Below are 23,524 nucleotides of genomic sequence, written 5' to 3' on the forward strand. Positions count from 1 at the left end.
GTACATCTACAAAATACTTCAGTAACTAATGCTCCCCTATGGAGAAAAAGTATTATTCCAACAAAGTCTTGACAGCAAATATAATATATGTAATAGGTGATAACTAGCAGACACTGACAAAAATCCTCAGTCAACATGACATTTGTGTGCCTGAGAAAAGTCCTCATCATGCACAAGCATTTATAAATTCAACACATGTAGAAGTAGAAAACCAAGTGACCAATACACATAGATTTAATATTTTCCTTAGAACAAAACATATCAGCAAATGTGCTTTATGGGCAGAATATCCCTGTGTCATAATACTTAAATGCAAACAGCCTCATAACAGTTATAACAAGATACTATATTTTTAAAAATAGATTTTTTCATAATGTTATGTTTGTAATGTGAGATGACCATATAAACTTAAGAGTGTGAGTGGGGTGTGCATTTTTGGTGATATATTTTTGAATCCAATTTACATTTGAATTGTTTGATAACCATACATGAACAGTGTGTGGGTGTTTATTTCTAGTAACTGATTCCTATTTTAATTAATTATGTTTTTTGTTTTTTTTTAAACCACTCATGAGGCTTGGCGTGTGTGTGTGTGCCTGTGTGTATTTCTGGTCATGGATTTCTATTTTAATTCATTAATTATGTCTCGATGCCCATATATGAAACTAGAGGAGTGTGTGTGTTCAGGGGGCGTTACGTGCAGGTAGACCACCTCTACAACATTTGAATAAAGACATTGGGAGGTCATTTTATTGTTTGAAGTGACTCGCTAGACACATATTCTGTATCAATTAACCAAATATAATTGTCAGTGCAGGTCCTTCGACGGTCTCCTTCTGTGTATAAGAGCTCCGGGAGGATCGTTTTCAATGCTGGATCCAGACTGGGAGCAGCTCGGCTCCAGCAGTGATTGGTGAGTTGCTGGGGCACTCCTCAGCAAGATGGCTGCATTGCTGCACGCAATAGTGGCATCCCAGTGAAATGACGCAAGCCACAGTTTACGTTCAGTCCTCGAGGCTCTGAGCTCCTCATAGCGCAGATCCCGCCCGACGGAGCTGGAAGACCGACCGGCTAACCTCCAGTGGACCGAGCGGCCCCGGTTCATCTGAGTAAGTAAGCGCTTGTACTCGTCTGTTGTCTCCCATAGGTGTCATTTATCCGTCCACGAAGACCACGCTCCCCCTGACGCTTTCTCCCCCTCGTTACTCGCCTCTTTTGTTGTTGTTTCCCGATAGTACCGTAATTTCCCGGCGCTTTGCTTCCTCTACACCGGGCTTCGCATCTGTCCATGATTTGTTGTCGTCGGGGCGGGGGGGCTCCCTGCCACGCTAACGCCGGGTTATCGCCGCTGTTATCAGCGATAAAACACTAGAGGACTCGAAGAAGATGTTTCTCATTGGTTGTGTGCGTGTGTGTTTGTGTTGGCTGGGTTTGGACATCGTTGGCTCAGCGCAATTCAAATTTTCCACACATCCTGGTTGGCTGTGCCACCCCGTCCCGTTGCTCCCTCCTCGCCCGTGAGGCCGGTCGGTTCTGCCGGAACCCCGAACAACAGACGGAGGTTTGCCGGCAGCAGGGGCCACAGCCGTTAACTATTGTGGAAATGAAACTATGTGTACATACACCGTTTGCACTCTGCGGGGAACAAAGCGCCCAGTGTTGCGCAGCTGGACACAGCTGTTAAACCGAGCTGTAGCTGGTAGGACAGGAGCTGTGTGACCGGGCTGGGGGGCTCCTCCTGCTGCCCCCTGTGTCACCACCTACTCTGTGGGTAGTGTTGTCATTGCTGCTGTTGCAATGTGCCTTCCTCAGAGGGGATCAGGAGGTCACCATCTATTACTGGGAAAGGCACAGCAGCCAGAATTAGATTTGATACACAGGCTCATTTACTGCTTGTCAAACTTAACCCTGGTCTATTTCAGATATTACATTACCAAAGGCAGTTGATAAGTTTATAAATGCCTCCCCTAGCTGCTGGGTTTAGGTGCAGCATATGGTCAGTCGCTACTGTAGATCAACACCAGATGATTTGGTGTGTGTGTGTGTGTGTGTTGTAGGTCGGTGTGGATAGATTACCATCACAGCAGCCCAGTGAGAGGACATAAGTCCTCCTCCATACTTTACTCTTGATTTAAAGTCTGTCTTCATCCATCTGCTCTCTCTTTCCCTCTCTTTCCCTCCCACCCCTCCTTCTCTCCCTCACTAGCTTATCACAGTGTGTGTACGTGCTCAGAAGTCTTTGGTCACATATGGCTGTTGGCTAACAAGAGAGACACGGGTCTCATGTCTCCTGGCTCTTCCTCTCTGTCTATATCTTGGAGCCAGGGTAATATATTCTTGCTCCTTGTTCATATCAGTCATCGTCATCATCATCCAGCCTGTCCACCTGTGGGGCCTCTTCACCTTTGGTTTCCATGGTTCCCTGTGTGTCTGTTCATATCGTGGGCTTCAGAGGGAGGTCCCATCTATATCTTACCTCAAATGAACAGGTAGCATGAGGTGGTCTATTTTGCAGTTTGGACAGTGGCGAATCAGCACAAAGTGATCCCTGACCACAGGCTTGCAGGCTGATCTCTGACACAAATATCAGCACTTTCGCAGCAACTGTTGCCATTGTGTCTTCAGATTGCAGATTTTTGGACGTGTGTGTGTGTGTTTGTGTGTGTGCGCGTGCGTGTGCATAGCAGCCGACATTCATCATCGGTTTTGTGTGTCAGTCACATGACAAATGTCTCTGTGTCCCTGGCTGTGTTTACAGTTCAGTGTGTGTGTGTGTGTGTGTGTGTGTGTGTGTGTGTGTGTGTGTGTACAGAGTCCAGTCAGGATAGGACATGGAGACAGGGTCCAGGACTGATTTAGCTTATCTCTCACTCACTCTTAGATTCACTCTACAGCGCTGTGTGAATCTCAGCGCTGCGTTTTCCCATCAGGCATTACGCATTTATCTTCCATCTCCAAATGCAATGTTCTCAGATAAGATCTCAGGACCCTGTTTGAGGTAACAAATATTCAACCTTTAGTAAGAGCACATATGTTTATTGGAAATGAAATAACCCTCAACAACAATCTGGGATCATAAAATAGTTGGTGTGTAGTTAGTGACTTTACTGCAGTCAGGCAGATTTACCTGCCACTTCATTGTGCAGCAGCACTTCAAACAATCTGTGGATATTTCAAGTAGTACTAGCTGCTTTCATGTTAAACACTTGACAAATTCAACAGCAGTGCTCTTTATGCTCGAACATAAAGAGGCAATTGATTTGAAACATCTAATTATAATCACCATGGCCCGTACTAGAACTGCTACCCAGCTAGCCTGGTTGTTTTTCTAACGATTTAGCCCGTGGCATCTGTGTCTTAATGTATGTAGCTCATGTATGACAGGAATAGCAGTGAACTCCATTGTGAACCATACACGTCCATCTTACTTTGCTTGTGAGCACTGTTTGCTTGTCTTTTATATTTTTGAAACCCTCAGTTGGATTTGTGAGATCAGACAAGATTCCATCTTACCAGGTTTCATGTTATGTGCTTGTGTCCTCACCAAAAGTGCTCCAGCCACTTGCCTTGGCTTTTACAGGCAAGTGACTGGAGCACTTCTGTCTGTAACACTCTCTGGCTAGTCAGCTTTTCAAAGTCTTAAAAGTTCGCAGAAAACCTGTAAAGTAACTTTTCCATTAAAGGCAAACTACCAGATTTATGTGCTGTGATACAGTACGTATGTATTCTACTGTTAAACTATTGTGATGAGTTGGTCAGAATTGTGCAACTGTGTGTATCTGTCATCATAAATACATTTTTTTTTTAAAAAGTGACGGTAGCAAATGAGATACTGTGCATCCTATTTGGTTTAGAGGCACAGATGAGCTTATCTCTGAGTAACCAGACACAAAAGCCTGTTTAAAAAAAAAAAACAATTGAAGGAAACACCAGTGTATGATTGGGAGGTAGAGTGGTTGTTGATTAGTCAAGGGCGTGTTGGTTTGATCCCTGCGACCCCCGCTGACCGTGTCAAGTATCCCAGAGCAAGATCCTGAACCCCTGACTGCTCTTGATGAGCAAGATGAGGGCAGGCCCCACCATCAGTGTCAGTGTGTGAATGAGATAAGTGCTCTGGGTGTCATGAAGGTAAAAAAGCAAAGGTAAATAGAGTCCATTTAAGTTACTGAATATTTTTTTCACTTTGTGTTGTCTGTTCAGGTTGGAGGATGGCACATATTGAGATGAGAGTGTAGCAGTTGCATGTTGTCTACCTTACTGCGGTGACTACTCTTGATCTGTTTTTTAATGCACTCATGTTAGCTTTGTTTTAGCTCTGAACTGAGATCCCAGCAGTTCTTTGTTGTTGTTTTGCCCTCAGTGCTATAACGTAGAATATGTCCATCGTTGTCTTTCATCAACTGTCAAAAGCAGTGATATTTTGATCAAACAGGGTTGCAACTAAGTTTCCTCTCTTAAAAATGTCAGAAAATAACAGATAAAAGCTTAATTTTCATCGTAGAACCAGCCATATTGCTGTTGTTATGCTTGTGGAAGTCCCAGATACGTCATCATAAACAAAACGCCATCTGTCTGGGTCCATAACATCATCTGAGGGACCACACAGCCTGCTGACTGTCACATCCTTTTCCAGGAGCGGCATGACTCCTGCTTCCTACTTAACAATGATGCTGAAATAACTACATAATGATACTGATTTGTCTTTGTCAGGTCTGCCCATGAGACAACAGGCAAACAACTTTTGAAATGCTTGTTTTCTGTCTGGAGTTTGGTATGGGATGGGTGCACTCTCACTTTGTGCTGCTCTGAAGCGTGACCGTCCCTCCACCCCGCTGGCCTGGGGCTCACTTTGCTCTGGGCTGGCCTGAGCAGGCTTACGTCATCACTGAGCTGTACTCTAGTGCCTGACATTTGGTTGGGATTCCCGCGGGGCAGGAAGTATTTAATTGAGTCACAGGAGCAGGACGGGCAGGGAGTCATCTTGCAGGAACGGGATGGGGAGTAAAAATTCTTCTGTAAAGTAACACACGTGGTAAGGCGCATGAAAATATCCCGATGCCATCATTGCTCTGTACCATTGTATGTGTGGGCAATTTTGTGCGCCCTGCCAGAGCTTGCGCCCTGCCAGAGCTTGCTTCCCCGATGTATGTCAGTCCCATCCACGTGCTAAAGCCCACCTCTTCCAACCATGCCAGGGCCAAGACAGTGTGCCATGTCTGGGTGCACTACAGAGCCATCACACTCCTCAGATGAACAAGACTCTCAGGGACTAACGTGCTTGGTGTGAGTGTGCTATTGATCTCCCCTTCTCCACCAGGCCCTGTTGTCGTGACCCAGCTCTCTTGCCCCGTTGCTTTGCTCTTCATTGGCATTCTCTGCACTTCCTCATGAATTCTGCAGGGATTTCCTTTTTTGTGGTCCTAATGAAGAACGGCTGGCCAGCTTCAGTGATCGGTTTGCGTAAACAATAAGATGGTGACGTTGCTGTGCAAATGTATCCAGCAAACAACAACAAACAGTTTTAGGGGAAAGTGAAACCCCGATGAAAACAGAGCAGGACACTATCCACTAGATAGTTTCCAGAGGACGCACCATATAGGTCAAATGTTGTAAACACTTAAATATGTATGACATATATATTTAACAAGAAGGTTCCCTCAGTTAGGACAAGGCTGATTGGATTCTCTAAATTGACCGTAGGTGTGGCTGTGAGTGTGAATGGTTGTCTGTCTCTGTATGTTGGCCCTGCGATGGACTGGCGACCTGTCCAGGGTGAACCCCACCTCTCGCCCGTAGCTGCTGGGATAGGCTCCAGCCCCCCCACGACCCTTACTAGTAAGGAATAAGCAGAAGAAAATGGATGGATGGATGGTTCCCTCAATTAAAGGTCAATGAGATATTTACACTGGATTTTTGATCATTGCAGAAACTAATTTCTGTTGTTAACTAATTTCATGGGACTTGAAACAGTTTATGCTCCAAAAATAATGTCTGTGAATGAATTTACACCACTTTGTATGATTTTTGAAGTGCAAATGCAGTTTTAAGACATTAAATTATAACATTAGGCCGTTGAAAAACTACACCACACATTCATTTGTCACCACAATGAAGCTTCTGTCTTCTTCTGCATGTTCAGCATGCTGGTGTCCTCAGCCACCTCTTTAGTCTGGTACAACCACGTTTGCAACTTAAAAAGTTTTGAAATTCATCAGTGTGATATTTGCTGCTATGTTTTATTTTAAAGAAACAACCTTAAAAAAAAAAAAAACTTAAAATATATGAAACTAGTGGGAAACACTGACTTCATTCCATGCATTGAACAGAGAACTCATTCAAAAAGCTTCACTGGCTTTGAGATGAAGGAACATTAACAATTTTTCTCTTGGTTTTAGGTCAGTTATTTGTAATTTTATCTGATTATATGGCTCCTTTTCAATCATTGATCATCACAATGTGAGAATATAGGTGTCTTTGTGAAAATGCTGTGGAAAGCTTTGCTGATATTTGAGTATACTGTATATCCTTATTAATATTCTGATGGTTTCATTACATGGCTGTGCTCCTCTCTGCCTGTTGTGAAGTGCTGCATAATAACTTCACATTAGCTATCATTCATCTTTTGAATATAGAATAAAAAGCATTGAAGGGCCTGTCGAATGAAAGATTCCTTTGTGCAGGAAAAGCACCGGTTCGCATCTAAAGGAAAAATATTGTGGCTATCACACCAGCCGTGTTGGGACATGAAACACAGGCTCATCTGCAGCTCATTGGTGAAGCCCCAGAACACGCAAACATTCTCACACACACACACACACACACACACACACACACACACACTCTCAAAATGACTTTGCCAATTATCCTGCAGCTTGCTCGCCAATTACACGTAGATGGATTTATTTCCTTCAGCCGTGATAATTTTAAATGAATATTAATGCCGCTGTTCCTTTTTGTTTTTGCTGGTAGCAGCGGATTGGCCTGTTAGCAATTCAGATTGGTTTGGAGGAGAAAACATAAACATGTTTGACCTTGTGTGGCTGCTGTGTTGGAGTCAGCCATGTGCAGCTGTCTGTTATCTGAATGTGATGAGCAAGCGTGCGCGCACACACACTAACTCCAAACTTGAATACATAAATGCACTGACAGGAAAAAACAAAGGCTTTACGCACAACCGTGGAATTGAAAAGGATCTGAAATCAAATGTAAAGTGGCTGGTAGAAGAGTCAAATGCTGACACACCGTCAGACTGAAAAACCTGAACAATACTGCTGATGCTCAGATTTGGTTGAGTCATGTCGACGTAGGAGGAAGCCATGATATTGTTAAAGCCTTTCCTCTGTTACTTTTCCACCCTTTTGAGCTGACTGAGGAGATCAGCTCACAGTCACCTCAGACTGTGACCTGCTTTTACCGCACAACTGGAAACAGCAGAACAGAAACGGGAATACCGGAGAGGGTAACATGGGTAGGACTACTTGCGTTTTCACTTTCAGGGAATCTGCCCTACTCTTGAGAACTGTGGGGTACCAACTGCAACTATTTACGGGTCTCAGAGGAGATGTTTTACTCTCCAACTTGAGCTGGAACAATTCCCCTTTTGTTTGGTTGCTCCATTAAGGCTTCATAGGAATATTCAACTGTTTGCCTATTTGACTAATCTCTGAAGTTAAGAATGGTCATGAATAGTCTGATTCACACGTGGGTTTCTTGCTCTCAGGAATGTTGTTTTGTTTGATCTGAATAAAAAGCCTTTTTGCAAGAAGATGGCATAATTGGCAACATTACACATAGCTGTAACAAACTGAGTAGCCCGCAAATAAAACTGGTTGTCATGGCCATTTACAGGCATTTAAAAAAAACTGGAGAGAGGTCTTGAGGAATAATTTGGTCTTCTCTGTGGTCCACACGTACCTGTACCGTAGTTTACTAGCAGCCATGTTTTCACAGCTAGTCAGAAAAAATTGGAGGGATTTTTTTTTTTTTGCTGGTATTTCACTACTGATTTGGCTCACAGCCCATGTTTATTGATGTTGATATTATCTGTTAAAAAGAAGTCTATTTAACATTCACATTTTGTACATACTGATCAACACGTTAACATTGTGAGTAGGGATGGTGATATTAAAAAAAAAAAATTGGCTTAGGTATCTGCTGATACTGGTGACCTGCCAATATTATCCTGCATCATTAATAAGGGGCTTTTTGTCTCCCATTTTGCATGGTCACATCCAGTTTTTTGAATTTTGCAGTTTCAATATAACGTTTGTAATGCAGTACTTCAAAGTGGGCATCACTGATGGAAACAGGACAGCTGTAGAGGAAGGATATATAGGCACCACACTCACCCCTCTGTGTTTATGTCTGTGAGTTAAAACACAGGCCTTCTGCCAACGTATCTGTATGTAACAACTTTGACAACCTTCACCTGTACATGCCACGTCTATGTGCCAAATATTTTATTGTCAATCATGAGGCTGAGCTGGAGTTTTCCCCCAGCAGGACAGAGGAGCTCCTGTATCTTGCTCCCTCCAACACTTGTCAGCTTGATCACAACAGTGAGGCAGAAGAGTGAGCAGACTGTGACAGAGAGGATGAAGACATTGTCTTTAAGCAGCACCACAGCGCTAAGGAGAAACCTTTACGTCCACTAGCTTGTGTGTGCTGGCGGTGCTTCTTGAGCTTGTCAGACTGATGGAGTGTTTGAACTGGGACAAGAGGCGACACGCAGCATTTGCTGCTTGGCTAGAGTAAATATTATGGCGCATTGGCTTGAGTTTTGCTAAAGCTCTGCTCTGTCACAGAGGGAGGCAGAGATGCGCGAGACACACTGCAGCACACAGGCAAGACCCTCCACCAGCATGTTGAGAAGGTGCTTCAGGTCACAAGAGCTACCATAAAGTTAGATATTATATATTAGCTGTTAGCTGTTTCTATCGCATTAGGGTTGAGTGATGTGACAACGTTAACCATCACACAAGGTGAGTTGTGTTTCTGTTGCAGCTATCACTGTAGTGTCTCTGGATCACTTTTGAGGGTTTGTTTGAATTCCATGTAACTTTTGCAGGAAATTATAAATGGCTCTTTGTGTTGTACATACCTGCTGTCTCACCATCACACTGTCATGGCTGAGTAAGATGCTACAGTGGAACCATCATCAATACTCCATTAATCTGTATCTTACCATGTCATGTTCAAGTATCTGGTGTCAATAGAGCCTATCATTGAACAAGTTTGTTTGATGGCGTCGCTGTGATTAATAGTCATTAGATTCTGGATTATGGATGGAAATGATTTGTTTTGTTTTTTTGTATAGAAACTGTGACCCTGACCTTTGACCACCAAAATCTAACCACTTCACCCTTTAGTGAACATTTTTACAATATATAAAGAGACTCCATTTGGGCATTTCTGAGATACCACTTTCATTCGTGGTAACCTTTGACCACCAAAATCTTTCCTTAAACATTTTATTAAGGATAAAGGGACAGAGAGATGGACCACCTTAAAAAAATGTCACTACATACATCATAAAACATGAGCCTTAAAATGTCTCATGCAGCAAATTCCTACTGCTTAGGCTGATATGTGTCCAATTATACTAAAGGTGTCTCACTACCTCACTCAAGTACTCATTGTACTTGTGTTGTTTCCAAGGCTCTGTGGATGTGCTCGCTGTGGCATAAAGCCATGCACCGACCAGCTCAGCTCCCCTCCCTGTAATACAGAGCAGTCCTGACCGGCAGAGTAGAGCTCAGCACTCAGCAGCGCATCATGATGTGCAGCAAGAATCTCTGGCTGCCCGTCACAGATGCCATGCAGCCGAATCTCCCTGTGGCTGCAAATCTGTGCCTGCAGCTAAAATCACGAGCTTTCAAATCTCCTTGTTCAGCTGGAAGTCTGAATCACAGTCAGGCACTCCTGTTGCTGTAGCTTTTATGATGGGAACTGATGAACACCGAGGGGAATAAAATCCACACAGAAAATAACCTGTTACATACCTTTGGAAACTAGTATTCTTGTCTTTTAAGTTTAGCTCAACGAGTTTTTCAGGCTCTGTGGTCTTTCCTGCTGCCTCTGGCACAGCTCGAAGTTTGACAAACCTTTGCGCAGCACACTGTTGTGCCTGTGCACGGTGTGTGTGTGTTTATACAAACGTGTACACTCACATCTCCCTCCACAGTTCTGTCGAGTTCCTCCTTTGACAAACTGACTTGTAAAGGAGGCCTATTCACATAACTGAGAGTAAGTCACGTCCCACCTCCAAGTATGCAGACACGGGCAAGCCAGTGTGTGTGTGTGTGTGTGTGTGTGTGTGTGTGTGCGTGCCAAATCATATTCACATTAAGGTCTTGGTTATCTGCCATGTTCTAGCAGTGCCTTTGAGTGTGTATTTAAAAGCAGTGCTGAGGCTTATATTGTTGTGTCATTTTTAAGATCACTTGCAGGGTGAAACACTGACTCTCAGCCAAAACTATAAAACTGGGAGTAAAGAAGTGACTCAGGACCTGCTGGATGACATAATGACTTTTTTTTTAATCTCAAAATTAGGCTACTACTTTGAACATCTTGAGTGTGCAGCGCGCAGGTTTGTGACTCTTAGAACTTTTATCTTGTCAGATCTTGGGTTTATTGGATCAAATTGGCTGTGTGTGTGTGTGTGTGTGTGCGTGTGTGTAAAACACAAGATGGTGGGTGTGAGGGTCTGGGCTAACTTGTCAGATTAAGGTTGTTCTGTTGACACGCTTCAACGTCTGCAGCAGTAAGGGAGCTCAAGAGGAGCTCAGTCCAGCTGTCCTGTGGGTTAAATCAACACAGAGCAACGCCCCACTGTGGTCTTGCATGTGGCACCAAGGCGGCTCACTGGGTAGAGCACAGCACTGACTCAGACTTGTGTGTCTGACTCCAGCTGCAGTTGCCAGAGTAAAAGCAAAACCCTCATTGATCAGAGAAATGCATGCAAAAGCCTGGTAGTAAAGTCACATTCTCTGGTGCTTCGCTGAAAAACGAAAGCGAAACCAAGATAGTCCAAAAAAAATTCTCCACAGTTTGGTTCATTAAAGATGAGGTCCCCCCCCCCCCCCTTTCCCATGCAGGTAATCATCCTATTACCTCAGAGAATTGGAGCCATGGCTTTAGGACAAATATTGTGCATCTCATAAAATCTCTGGGAGGCAATGAGATTGAAACACACCTTACGCCTGCACGCCTCTCTTCGGTCCACTCAATCATCAACCACCCCCGGTAAACATAACATAAAATAACTCAAAAACATGTTATTTTGGAATTTCATTACATAGCTTAACTGTTGTATCATCAAAGGAATCCTGTATTTTTGCCTTTCAGGGTTCATACGGTCAGGAAAATCTGGAAAACCTTGAAAACTTTTGGTAAGCTAAATAAAGCAGACATTTAACCCACACCCAGAAGAGTGTGTTTGTTTCAGTTAAGATCGACTAAGGAAGAATTGAGCTTAAATCACACTTAAGTTGCAGCAAACTACATAGCTTGTCATTAATTATAGTTAAATGTACGCTGGTAAATTCTGACATGGATTTCTTGGAAAATATCAGTTATTTATTAACCCCTTTAAGGCGGTCATGTTTTCAGTGCCTTTATCCTTTTGCAGGGTTACACAAAAACTACCTTGAGGATTTTCATAAAACTTGGAAGACCCTGTTCAAATTCAGTGTGGAAATGAAAGACATGGCAGATAATTGACATTTCCTTTCATTAACATTGTGAGATGGGGCATAAGAGTGGGTGACCTCACATCAAGAGTGGGAGAAGTTGTTTTAATGTCCTCTTGCAGGGGTCCCGTTATTAAGGCCCTAGACTAGGCTTCCTCTCGCGGTTGGCTAGTGCTTCCTCACCATGTGTCATGGCCAAAGCTTTTGATACTCCTGAAGCTACTCTCTCCTGCCAGAGATCACCTGAGAATTTGTGTTTTACTGTATGTGTGCATGTTTGGACCCGTCTAAAATGAGACAAGTTACTTCGCAACACCTCATAATAATGATGCGAAGGGACCGCCCAACCTGGTTGTCTAGCTGAAGCACCATTACCCCCCACCCGCTCCCCCGCGAGCCTGTGCTTACATCGCTCCAGGTATGAGCACGTTTATGCCATCACTGAGCTGTATGTCTGATATTCAGTCGGGAATCCTGTGTATCTGATGTAATATTTCATAGCGTTTGGTTTGATTTGCAGAATATATAATATTCTCTTGCTCTCATTACGATATTTTTCTCTGTATGAGTTTGCGCACTCAGAGTATGTGCAGCTGAGTGTGTGCATGTAGACTGAAGGGTGCTGAAGCACTAACCATGCTGAAGCCAGGGAAACACGCTGTGCATGGCCATGGTATTGATAGCTCACACTAGTCAAAAAAAAAAAAAAAAAAAAACAGACTGTAGGGGGCAAACATGCTCAGACACATTACAGATCACCTAGTTTGAGTAGGTCTTTAGTCTGTTATAAGCCAGATTTCTAGAGGAGCTTTTCACAGCAGTAGGTTGCAACTGGTAACATTGATTATGGCCCTGTTGCATCGAGGTGGGCCAGGGCTCTAGTTTAGTGCGTGCTGGCTCACTGAAATAGAGTGGCACTCCTGCTATGACATATTAAAATCACGCAGGGCTTATCCTTGTCTCTAAGCAGTTATCATCACCATGGCAACCTCAGTTGATTCCTCCCATCAGATTAGCTGATTAGACTGTGTCTCTGACGTCTGTGGTGTTCATAAATGCTCTGCTGACAACCAATCTAACATGTAAGTGACTTCATGTTATCGTTGAAACCCACCATATCATCATGCATTACTGTCAGTAATGAGTCAGTGATGCGACATACTTCTGCTGCTGTAATTAATAACATAGACACAGGTATGGTATTCAAACAGTAGCTCATGATTTTTTCAGAAAAATGTACTTGTCATTGATTTCTGAGGCAACCCTACATGGACCTTTGCAGCAGTCTGTGCTCTCTCAGGATAGTTTATAAATGTGTTTGGCTTCGTAACAGTCCACCTACTAGCTGTAGCTTATATGTATAACCCAAGTAAGAGCAGTTTGGCTTTCCGATTCACGCAGTCTAGCATCATGCCTGCTCACAACAATAGCTCTGGGACTGCTAGGTCTATTTTTAGCCAGCTCCCACTCACAAATTGGTGTTTCAGCACTCACAAATCAAAGCCCTCCAAACAGATGCTGCCCAGATACTGGGGACCCTTTGAAACTCAAAATCTATCAAGGCTGCTCATGTTTCTCAATGCAGTGGTTTCAGAGGTTTCAGAAGGGACTCCCTGCTTTGCTAATCTAATATTCACTTCAGTTTTACATTAATAGCTCAAGAGACTCAACTGTCCCCTCTCTTATTTCCTCCCTCTCACTGTCTGGTACCATTTCTCAAGCTTTACTGATCTGGTTACACGCACCCTTGCTGCAAGGTTTCATCTTTTTTGCTGCAGAACCGTTATTTAAGCGACACTACCAAGAGACATTTGCTGAATGAGATTATTGTAGAGCATTTGCTGCCAGTGTTTCTGCGACGTTGCGCAGCTGTGTGTGTGTGTGTGTGTGTGTGTGTGTGTGTGTGTGTGTGTGTGTGTGTGTATGTGTGTGCGCCAAAGTTGAGTTGTTCCAGAGCGGTAGTCCTTCGAGTAGGCGTCCTAGGCTGCCTGGAATGGGCTGATAATCTGCTCTATAGCATAGACTTCACACAGGGGCAACAGGTGACACACACACACACACACACACACACACACACACACAAAAAGGCACTCATCCCAAAGCTGGCTTGTGTGCAAATGCTCCTTTCTCCTGCAGGCCCTTTGAGGAGACTCGCGTAATCTCTGCTCAGACTGTAGAGATTATTCTCATTTAACCTGGAGGAATGGGAGAGATTCCTGTACAACTGACTGACTATCCACACACCTTATATATCGTCAGTGCAGTAACATATCAGAACTAACAATTTACATAGATTTGTTTTACTTGAATTTGAATACAAATGACGTAGTGTAGTCATGAACCACTGTGTTAAGCGAATTGGTGGTTTCCTTTCTGTCACATACATTGACGATATCTCTTGATAGTCTAAGGTGGAGATGTAGTGTAGATTCAGATTTGCTGTAACTAGCATTTGTAAAGCTCATTCAGTTTCATCATCTAAGTTGTTGAAACTGCTTCCACCTATTGTCTTAGAGAAAGAGAATGAAAATCCTTGCAGCACGCTTGTTAGTTTCCCTGATTTTCCCTAGATTACTGTTTACAACAGGATGAAGTGTCTACTGCAAGGATTTCCCCAGGTCCAATACAGATTAATAATCTGGGAGTTTATTGGATTGTATTTGGACTCAAGTGTATTGGATTTGGACTCAGGTGTGCATCAGCAGAGAATATTTTGCAAGGTCAATGTATAGGATTGTAAGGTTTATTGCAACTTCTGAATCTACAATATCTGCTGCCTTCCCTTTGACACACAGCTCTGCTCACTCACTGGAGCTGCTGCACTCTGCAAGTGTGTATTCTTCAGTCAGTGAGTTATCGCGATGTTAGTCTGATTTAAACTGGACTTTTAAAAAACATGTTAGTTTAAATGAAGTCCGATTTCTAGAAGTCGGACTAACGCACATTATTCTGGTATGTATACGCTTCAGTCTGTCCCTGATTAGCCTGGCGTTCTTCGTGTTCCATAGCTCCCACTGTGGTGTTTAATCTGGAGGTCAAACAGACAACAGCCAAGAGTAGGGTAACATCATGGCGGATGAAACTACAGCTAAAAAAAGGCATATCTGAACAAAGAGACACACTTTGTGCTGTTTCATTTTAAGGAGTTGTCTGTTCTTCAATGTCTTTGAATTTAAATCCACTGTTGGAAAGGCACACTACTTTTTGCTGCTTAACCCGTTGTTAGTATGTGATGGGGAAAAAAAGATGAACGGAAAGAAAGTCTGACACCACCTAGCACACTAGTAGTCCAACAGTAGTCCAAATAAATGACCGACACCATTGCTCTGTACATGTAAACACACTACTTGTTGATAGCGGATGAAACCATGCTCAAGAGCAAAAGTGGTGCCGTATTAGCTCAGTTTTAAATGTATTTATATTATCTGCAATTCGATTTAAACAACAAAAACTGAATTGCAGTAATAGTAACAAAAAACGGTTATATGGCTTCCAAATCAGCTTAGTTTAGAATTAATTGATTCTTTAAAAAAAAAACTTTTAACATCTCTACAGTCCAACTACCTCACTAGTTGCACATGTGCAAGTTGTAATTTTGATAATAGACTGGACAGTTAGTGGGGGGGAAACCCGACAGAAGACACATCTATATTGTTTATAAAAATTATTTTTTAAAACAGGAATGATCACATTCCTTTCCTTCTGTTCAGGTTCCTTTCCCCATTCGGCAGCATTTCATTTTATTATTGATGGTCAGACTGCAGCGATGTGTGGAATAACAACTCAAGGTCACCACCACCCATATAGTGGAGTGTTGGTAACATACACAAAGATACAGTACACACAGCAGCCACTCCTTGATGCCTGCACACCTGGTGCTTTGTGTCATGTCCAGAGAACCGGCGGCTGGCCGGCTGCAGCCTAAACACAGAAGTAGAGCCATCAAACTTCAAACGCTCCGCGGTTCACTGAAGGAGGAGGGGGAGGAGGAGGAGGAGGGGTGCTCTGAGCTCTTTTGAAGCTCTGCTCTTGTCTTTCCCACCTATTTTCAATCCTTCCTATACCCCCATCACCTCAGGCCACCTTCCTCGCCTCTTTTGTCTAACGTCTCTGCCTCTTCTTCATCTGATACTCCACCTCCTCTCCCCACTGCTGCAGATTATGTGTTGGTCGGCATCGTCCTCTGTTTTTGTGAGTGGCATCAGTCAGATGGGCTCTATCAAATGACAGCATATGTGAGTGACATTGACACTATCGATCATGTAATGTGTCTGACTGTGTGTGTTTGCGTGAGTATGTGTGATTGACTGACAGTTATGGTCACAGCTTCATCTCCGCTGTCCTTCTGGGTGGGCGGGATTCACATTCTGCTTCTGTAATAATGAAAGGATTTTATCATGTTCCTGCTCTTCTGTTGCTATGAGGACACTTCAGCAGGGCAGATTTAGGCTGGCACGAGGTGTTCAAGTACTGCAGCTCAATCTCCTTTGAACATTTTTTTTTTCCTGACAGCTACACCTCTCTTTTTTCTGGGAGCTTGTGACAGAAATGTTTGAGTATTTTCTGAACATAGAAATCAAATCAATCTAATGGCAAAGTTTTTTTTTTTTAACCATGTAAATGCATCTCCTGTGTTCACCCACTGGGCTGCCCTGCTCATGCTGCTCTTATATATGATAGTGTCATGTAAAAGCACAAAGAAACACACCAAGTTAAAAAAAAAAGAAAAGAATATTTTTGTAAACATGTTTGCTACACCAACAATATTTTTGGCTGTGAATCACTGGTGTAAGAAAAAAGAATGACTGTCAGTCATTTATAGGATGTTGTGAGAAGTGCATCATAAAACCCTCAACATTAACAGGCCTCTCTCTCTGTTGTTGTGCAGGTGAGAGTGCGATGAGGAGAGGACTAAGAGTGTGAGGCCATGGGCTGCACCTCGGCCAAGCAGGTGTCGGCCGTGCCCAATGATGAGGAGGGACGCGGCAAGGCCTACAGCAATGGAGACCTCTTCACCGGTCAGTTTGTGGACGCATGCGCACACACACACACACGCATGCACACACACACACACACACACACACACACACACACAAGGATGTCAATAAAGTCTCCACAGCTCCATTTCAGTCAGTTAACCACTTGGCGTAGACCCATTGCCCATCTGCTCTCACAGTACATTCTCTTCGTCATTGCTCTGAGACAGCGTTGAGTTCTCCATTCCAGACTATAACTGTCAACAACATGGATTTATTGAAATCATCCATGTTGATTGTAACAGACTAAGGAAGAAACCAGACTTGGCTGTTTGGTGTTAATACTCTTGATATTTTGAAGCCCTGATATGTAAAACTGTGAGGAAGGTGAAGAGAGTTGAGACGATAGCGCTTTTGTCCTCTGTTTCTCTCTTTTTAGAGACACTAATATGTAAAAGGAGGAGTCACAACCCGAGTACACACCAACACAGAAAGTAGCTGGACCTGATCGACATAGTTCATTATCAACAATTGTGACTGACTAACTGATGAAGCAAAGTGCACTTTCTGTTTTTGTTTCTTTGTTTGTATTTAGACTCCAGTGTATAGGATCAATCATTTATCCGAATCTGTGTTTTTTTTATTTGATTTGACTTTGCTGCAGCTGACTCTTTGTCATTTTTCGAAAGTTTCTCCTGTCATTTAAACTATGCTTGAAATCCGTTCAGCAAAGGCTTGTGTGATTGCTCATGTTAGTCTAAAATTTGACACTAATATTTTCTGTTTTTATTGCAAAATTCCCTCAGCTCCAGTTATTCGTGAAAGGTCCCCTTCATGACTAAGACTTCTTCTCCTTGGTTGACCCCGATACTTGTGATGCCGATTTTTCACAGTTTTCTGTGGCTTTAAGTCTTTATGAGAGAGTCTGTAAGAACTGCAAATGTGGAAACAATGTTTCTTATCTGTACAAAAGTTTCTTTCTATCAAGTGCACTCTTGATTATTGGATGAATAATAATCAATCTAATTGTTCAATTCTGCTCAAGCTTCAGTTTTAGCAGGCAGAGACAGAAATGAGAGTGTGAGCGAGATAAAGCTGATGGATGGTTGAGGGATTAACAGCGATTAAGAATTAGGAGCAACACTCTCATATAACAGCACCCGCTTGGGCGGACGTGGCAGATGACAATCCACAGGAGGTCCTCTTTCTCTCTCTGACATCACTCTCTCTCTCGCTGACCCTTTTTCCTCGCTCTTCATCCTCTCGCCCTCTTCCTGTGACCTCGCTCTTGACTGTCCCTGCTCTCACTGGTCCCTTCTGCTCTCTCCGACACCCCCTCCCCAATCTCTTCACTCTCAAATCCTGTTTCGCTCCTTGTCTTTTTAAGGAGGAACAGAACATGGCGGAAGATGAGAGAGAGAGAGAGAGAGAGAGAGAGAGAGAGAGAGAGAGCAACAGAGAGAGGAGGAATGGGGTGTCTTCTTTGAGAGTGGACAGGAGAATGACGCGTGTGTTGACGCTGTTGCTGTTCTCTTTTTTTTCTCTCCTAAACTTCTGTGTCATGTTTAGCTTGCTTTCTCCCTTCTCCCGCTCAAGGCCTCTGTCTTCTTCCCTTCCTCATTCTCTCTCAGTCTCTCTATTTTGGGTCTCAGCTCCCTCCTCCGCCTCCCTCTCTTCCTGCCGTCATATCCCAGTGTTTCTTCTCTCCAGTTCTTTTCCACATGTCTCTGGTATAACAGTAGGTCAGAACCTTGTGTCCTTTCACCCCCTTCCTTCCTCTTCCTCCCATCCGATCCCTCCATGCGCTGTCTGATGGCTAAAGGGGAGTACAGAGTGGTGATGATGGTACTGTCCGTTAGTGTGTGTGTGTTTGTGTGTGTGAAAGGGAACGCTGACCTGGATAGAGTGGATTAGTTATCCAAGCTGTCCTCTTCTTTATCTTATCTTTGTTGTTTTTACACTTTGAGCTCTTTGACTCTTTTCTGTCATTGTCATTGTCATGTGTTGTGTTAACATTATTTCCCTCTTCACCCTGTGACCTTTCCAGCCCAGGTCACACTTGCACACAATGATCAGTTAATAATTTAGGCGAACTGTGTTCAGTTAGCCTACCCACCCACACACACATACATGTTTTTAATGAAAACAGAGAAACTTCTTGCTCGCCCTGATCTGCCTCTCGGGGAGTGTGTATGTATGTGTGTGTGTGTGCACGTGCGTGCGTGTTTGTGTGTGTGTCCAAGATATTGCCCACTCTGTGAGACTCTGGCCACAAATCCTATCCCCCTTGCCTGCTCCCACACAATAACCGGAAAAGGCTGAGCTCCATTACACAAACATTGAAGGACGACGAGGGAAAATAGCAACACTCTCCACAACACCACGCCATTGATGTCTGCAGTAATCACAGTCAGAGGAGATTGGATCCTAGATGGTGTGTGTGTGTGTGTCGTACTGTAAGATTTGTTTGTATACCACACAGTGGCAGGCAGATTTAACTGTTTTAAGGATGGTTCCTGATGATCCTCTGTGTGTAAAACAAATGTAGAGAAAACAGCAGGTAACTTGTTACATTGGTCTTTGCACTGCAGTACATGAAAATAATGAAAATGTCTTGATCAATTGATGCAGTAAAGTCAGTCACATTACAGAATCTGCAGTTACACTCAACAACAGAAGTGTGTCCAGGATACTTGTGAAGTAGAAAATTAGCTAAATTCTAACTGAATCAAATTTAGGCTTATTTTCCAGTACCACTGACATTGGCCAACTTGATGAGCCTGAAAACATGGCATCAATAATAAAAAAAAAAAGACATGTTCACCACTTTTAAGAGTATTGTAATAACACTTGTGTTGTCAATTTGATGTACTTTCAGAACACTTGTATAATGTGTTGCTTTTTTATTTTGCTTTGTTAGTACATTGAGTGGTTATGGTCACTGTAAGAGACAGCTGTGAACTGCTTCAAAACTTCTTCTTTTCTTTTGTGGTTCAAAAAATGCTGGCTCTTCACCACACTTTCTCAATAACACCACCGTCATTGCAAACATGACCCCTCCCCCTCACACACACACACACACACACACATACACACCATTTAGTCATTGCATCCTCAAAGTAAATTTTGTTTTTCTAGTAAGGAATTCTTCCTGGAGGAAGTGAAACGTAAATGATGCAACTAAGTCCCAACAAACACATGTTCTGCATTCAGCATGTTTCTCTTTTTTTAGTTTTACACAGAAATGGAGTTCAGAGCTTGAAACCTAGGGGTTGCAGGCCCCTCCCTCATTAGAACTACTGAGGTGTTTTTCAGTTAAACATTGAACCCCCAGCTGTTCCACTAGAGCGGTGGAGTGGTTTGAAGAGGCTCTGGTGGAACTGGGCAGCTTGCAGGTGTGATTGTGGAGGAGGGCATTCATGCTCATGAGAATATTAACACACACATGCAATGACATCCTTTCATCCATCCATTTTCTATACCCTTGATCCATTAAGGGTCACGGGGGGCGGAGCCTATCCCAGTGGACATTGGGCGAGAGGTGGGGTACACACTGGACGGGTCTCCAGTCTGTCACCAGGCCATCAGGAGCAATTACGAGCTCAGTATCTTGCTCAATGGTCACCGGGGGAAGTGAGGACCCAACCAGCGACCCTTCGGTTGCTACATGGCTACGCTACCTCCAAGCCATGCTGCCCTTTGTAACTACATCCATGGGTTTGTGTATGTCCTCCCCTTGCTAAAATAGAAATGGTGCACCTAACAATGCTTGCAGCATTAGTCCGTGTTTGACTCACCACAGGACAGAAGGTGGATCAGTCTTTGTTTAGTATTTATTTAAAAACCTACAAAATGTCTTTTAGTCCTTTCTTCTTTTTTTAAAAATTTCATCGCAACGCTCATTTTGACCTTGTGAAAAGTGGCTTCAACAATTGCCTAAATTCCTGGTGCCATTCTGACCTGAATCTCAGAGGCTGATATCAGTCTGTTAAACAGTTACACAAAATAATTCACGGAACATAAAACCAAAAAGAGGACTGCTGCTATAGCACGGAGGCTGATATTTGTATGCGTGTAATTAACTTTTGTTGAACTTATTTGCTGTCGTATTTTCCTTGTGTTGGCATCAAAGCAACTAAAAAAATATTTGTATTTTCATCCTCACTCTAGCAAAAGTCAATGTCTTTATTTCTGTCCTGGATAAATTGTACAGTGTTGTCTTTCCAGCCTGGACCTATTATTGTGTAGTGTGTGTGTTGGAGTTCAGGTGTAAATATCATGGCCAGACTGGGAGGACACACAGCAGGAATGACAGAGGGACATCGCCACAGGACAGGCAGGCTGTCTAGAGCTGTGAGAGTGTGCACGCACACACACACACACACCCAAAGAAATTTAAAGTGACACACACCCGTGCAAACATTAGCATACTGATTCACATTGCTCTCTGATAAGGACATTAACATGTGCATTGTGTATACGGACTCACTCTCGGTGCCTTGAGGTCGGAGTGGAGCTGTGCTCTCTAATCAGGGATGAGAAAGAGGTCCACGTCACAAAATTGGGGCTTCTCAAAATAGTTCTTCCCTTTCATCTTCCTCTCACCCTGACAGGTCCCCTCCCTCTCCCCCAAAGCATGCCTAGTCTTGGCGTGACGAAACTCCCTTGTCATTTCTTGTGACTTCACTGCACATATACACTCCCACAGCATGACCAGTTTTTGATCCTATCTAAAATGAAGTGAAGCCTGTGATGTGATGATTCTGGATTGGCGTAAGCTGGGTCACTTTGATCTATCCACCCATCACATTAGGCTCACTGAGTGTCTACCCTGTAACAGACTGTTTAACCAATCAGGCTGCAGCTCACCCAAATTATAAGCTGACATTTTCCCCCAAATGCTGCTTTATAGTGAGACTTTTCATCCCCATCCTCCTGCAGGTGCAGATTATTTAGCTTGAATTGGATTTGGTTTGCCCCTTAAGGTGCAGGAGAGTGGAGGAAGCGTCTCTTAATTCTGTTTCCTGCTGCAGAGCCGTATGTGTTGCATGTTTACAGAGCAGATCTTAGCTTGGTGGGCCTGTGTAGTGTTGTCAAATCTGTGTGTGTGTGTGTGTGTGTGTGTGTGTGTGTGTGTGTGTGTGTGTGTGTGTCAACGTGCTCAGACAGGAGCTGCTGTGCCTAGACTGGTTTACATTCCTGAGACAAACAGAAGAGTAGTGAGCATTTGTTTGGCTCGTCTCTTAATCTTCGCCTGTTTTCCTCCTTTATTTCTTTCCCTCTTCCAAGTCATCACAAATCAGCTGTGTTTATATGACATTTGAAGTTTGGCTCACACACATGTAGAACATTGAAACACTCAGGTGATCCAGGTACTGGGTGGAGTGGTGGAGCAGAGGGAGGGGTGAACCCTTCAGCTGGGTACAAAGTCACTCAGGCAGGCTGCCGATAGAGTGCTGGCAGATACAGTGTGAAACAGATAAGGCCTGAGGGTGGGGATGTGTGTTCTTGTATGTGTGTGTAGGTATAAATCGCGTCAGGGGTGCTTTATCAGTAAGATGTCCAAAAACCAGGAACTCAGCAGAAATGCTGGTGATTTTTTTTTTTTTTTGTGCTCAAGGTTAGGTGGGGTTCAGTCCTGTGTGAAGGCGCTGTATGTTGAGTTTTGTAAGACATCAACTCATTTTTCACCACCAGATTTGTTGAGATATGTTGGAATAAGTACTTTAGGTATTTAGAGTGCCTGTGGACATTATATTCTGCTATTTTTTTATTTAGCATAAATATTTGAAATTTGAGCTCAGTGTGTGCATGTAGTGCCCTTAAAATAATCAAAGTTGAGCAAAAATGAAAATTTTCATCTAAAATCCCCAAATCTATCACATCATCCTAAACTGATTTGAAAGTTCAAGCGTTCAATGTTTACAATGTCTGCAAAATAAGATCCATCCATCCTTTTCTTCTGCTTATTCCTGTTAAGGGTTGTGGGGGGGGGGCTGGAGCCTATCCCAGCAGCTTTCGAGCGAGAGGCGGGGTTCACCCTGGACAGGTCACCAGTCCATCACAGGACCAACACATAGAGACAGACAACCATTCACACTCACAGTCACACCTACAGTCAATTTAGAGTATCAATCAGCCTCGTCCCCAATTGTATGTCTTTGGACTGTGGGAGGAAGCTGGAGTACCAGAGAGAACCCACACAGGAACAGGGAGAACATGGAGACTCCACACAGAAAGATCCCGTGCCCGAGCCGGGACTCAAACCCGGAACCTTCTTGCTGTGAGGCCACAGTGCTGACCACTGCACCACCGTGCCACCGCCACGCAAAATAAGATATTGTGTGTTAATTTTATATATATACATATATGTTATACATTCACGCTTCAGGTGCAACAATTGAATGATTAATTTGTCAGCTGGTCACAGCAACATTAACCTCCAACTCCTTTGGTAATTGATTCATCGTTTCACGCTTTTCAGCTGATACATTTACTGGCTCCAGTCTCTTAATGTGTGCTCTAACTGTGGGCGGCATGGCTCAGGGGTAGAGTGGCCGTCTAGCAACTGAAGGGTCGCTGGTTCGATCCTCACCTCCCCTGGTGACCATGTCCAAGTGTCCTTGAGCAAGATACTGAACCCATAATTGCTCCTGATGAGTAGGTTGGCGCCTTGCATGGCAGCCTCCACCATCAGTGTGTGTGTGTGTGTGTGTGTGTGTGTGTGTGTGTGTGTGTGTGTGTGTGAATGGGTGAATGAGATACCACTGTAAAGAGCTGAGTGCTGCTAAGGTAGAAAAGCGCGATATAAAATGGAGTCCATGTATAATTTAATATGTTTTTCTGATTTTTCTACCA

General features: G+C 43.5%; 1 protein-coding gene across 3 annotated transcripts in view; it reads left to right on the forward strand.

The window, feature by feature from the left end:
- Positions 1-713: 713 nt before the first annotated feature.
- The window catches only part of LOC147250015 (uncharacterized protein C1orf21 homolog), a 30,925-nt gene continuing 8,114 nt past the window's right edge, over positions 714-23,524 (forward strand). The window contains exons 1-2 of one of the 3 annotated variants that reach the window (XM_086225127.1): positions 714-1,109; positions 16,579-16,708. In XM_086225127.1, coding sequence (XP_086081253.1) covers positions 16,618-16,708 — 91 coding nt within the window. In that variant the 5' untranslated portion in view covers positions 714-1,109; positions 16,579-16,617. Of the gene's footprint in view, positions 1,110-7,346; positions 7,469-15,672; positions 15,926-16,578; positions 16,709-23,524 lie in introns of those variants that run through there. The other 2 variants (XM_086225128.1, XM_086225129.1) reach the window with 2 other exon arrangements.

Source organism: Aulostomus chinensis, chromosome 14 (genome assembly GCF_037954235.1).
Source record: "Aulostomus chinensis isolate RoL2024-O1b breed Wild chromosome 14, RoL_Achi_v1.0, whole genome shotgun sequence".
In the NCBI taxonomy this organism is placed as follows: Eukaryota; Metazoa; Chordata; class Actinopteri; order Syngnathiformes; family Aulostomidae; genus Aulostomus; species Aulostomus chinensis.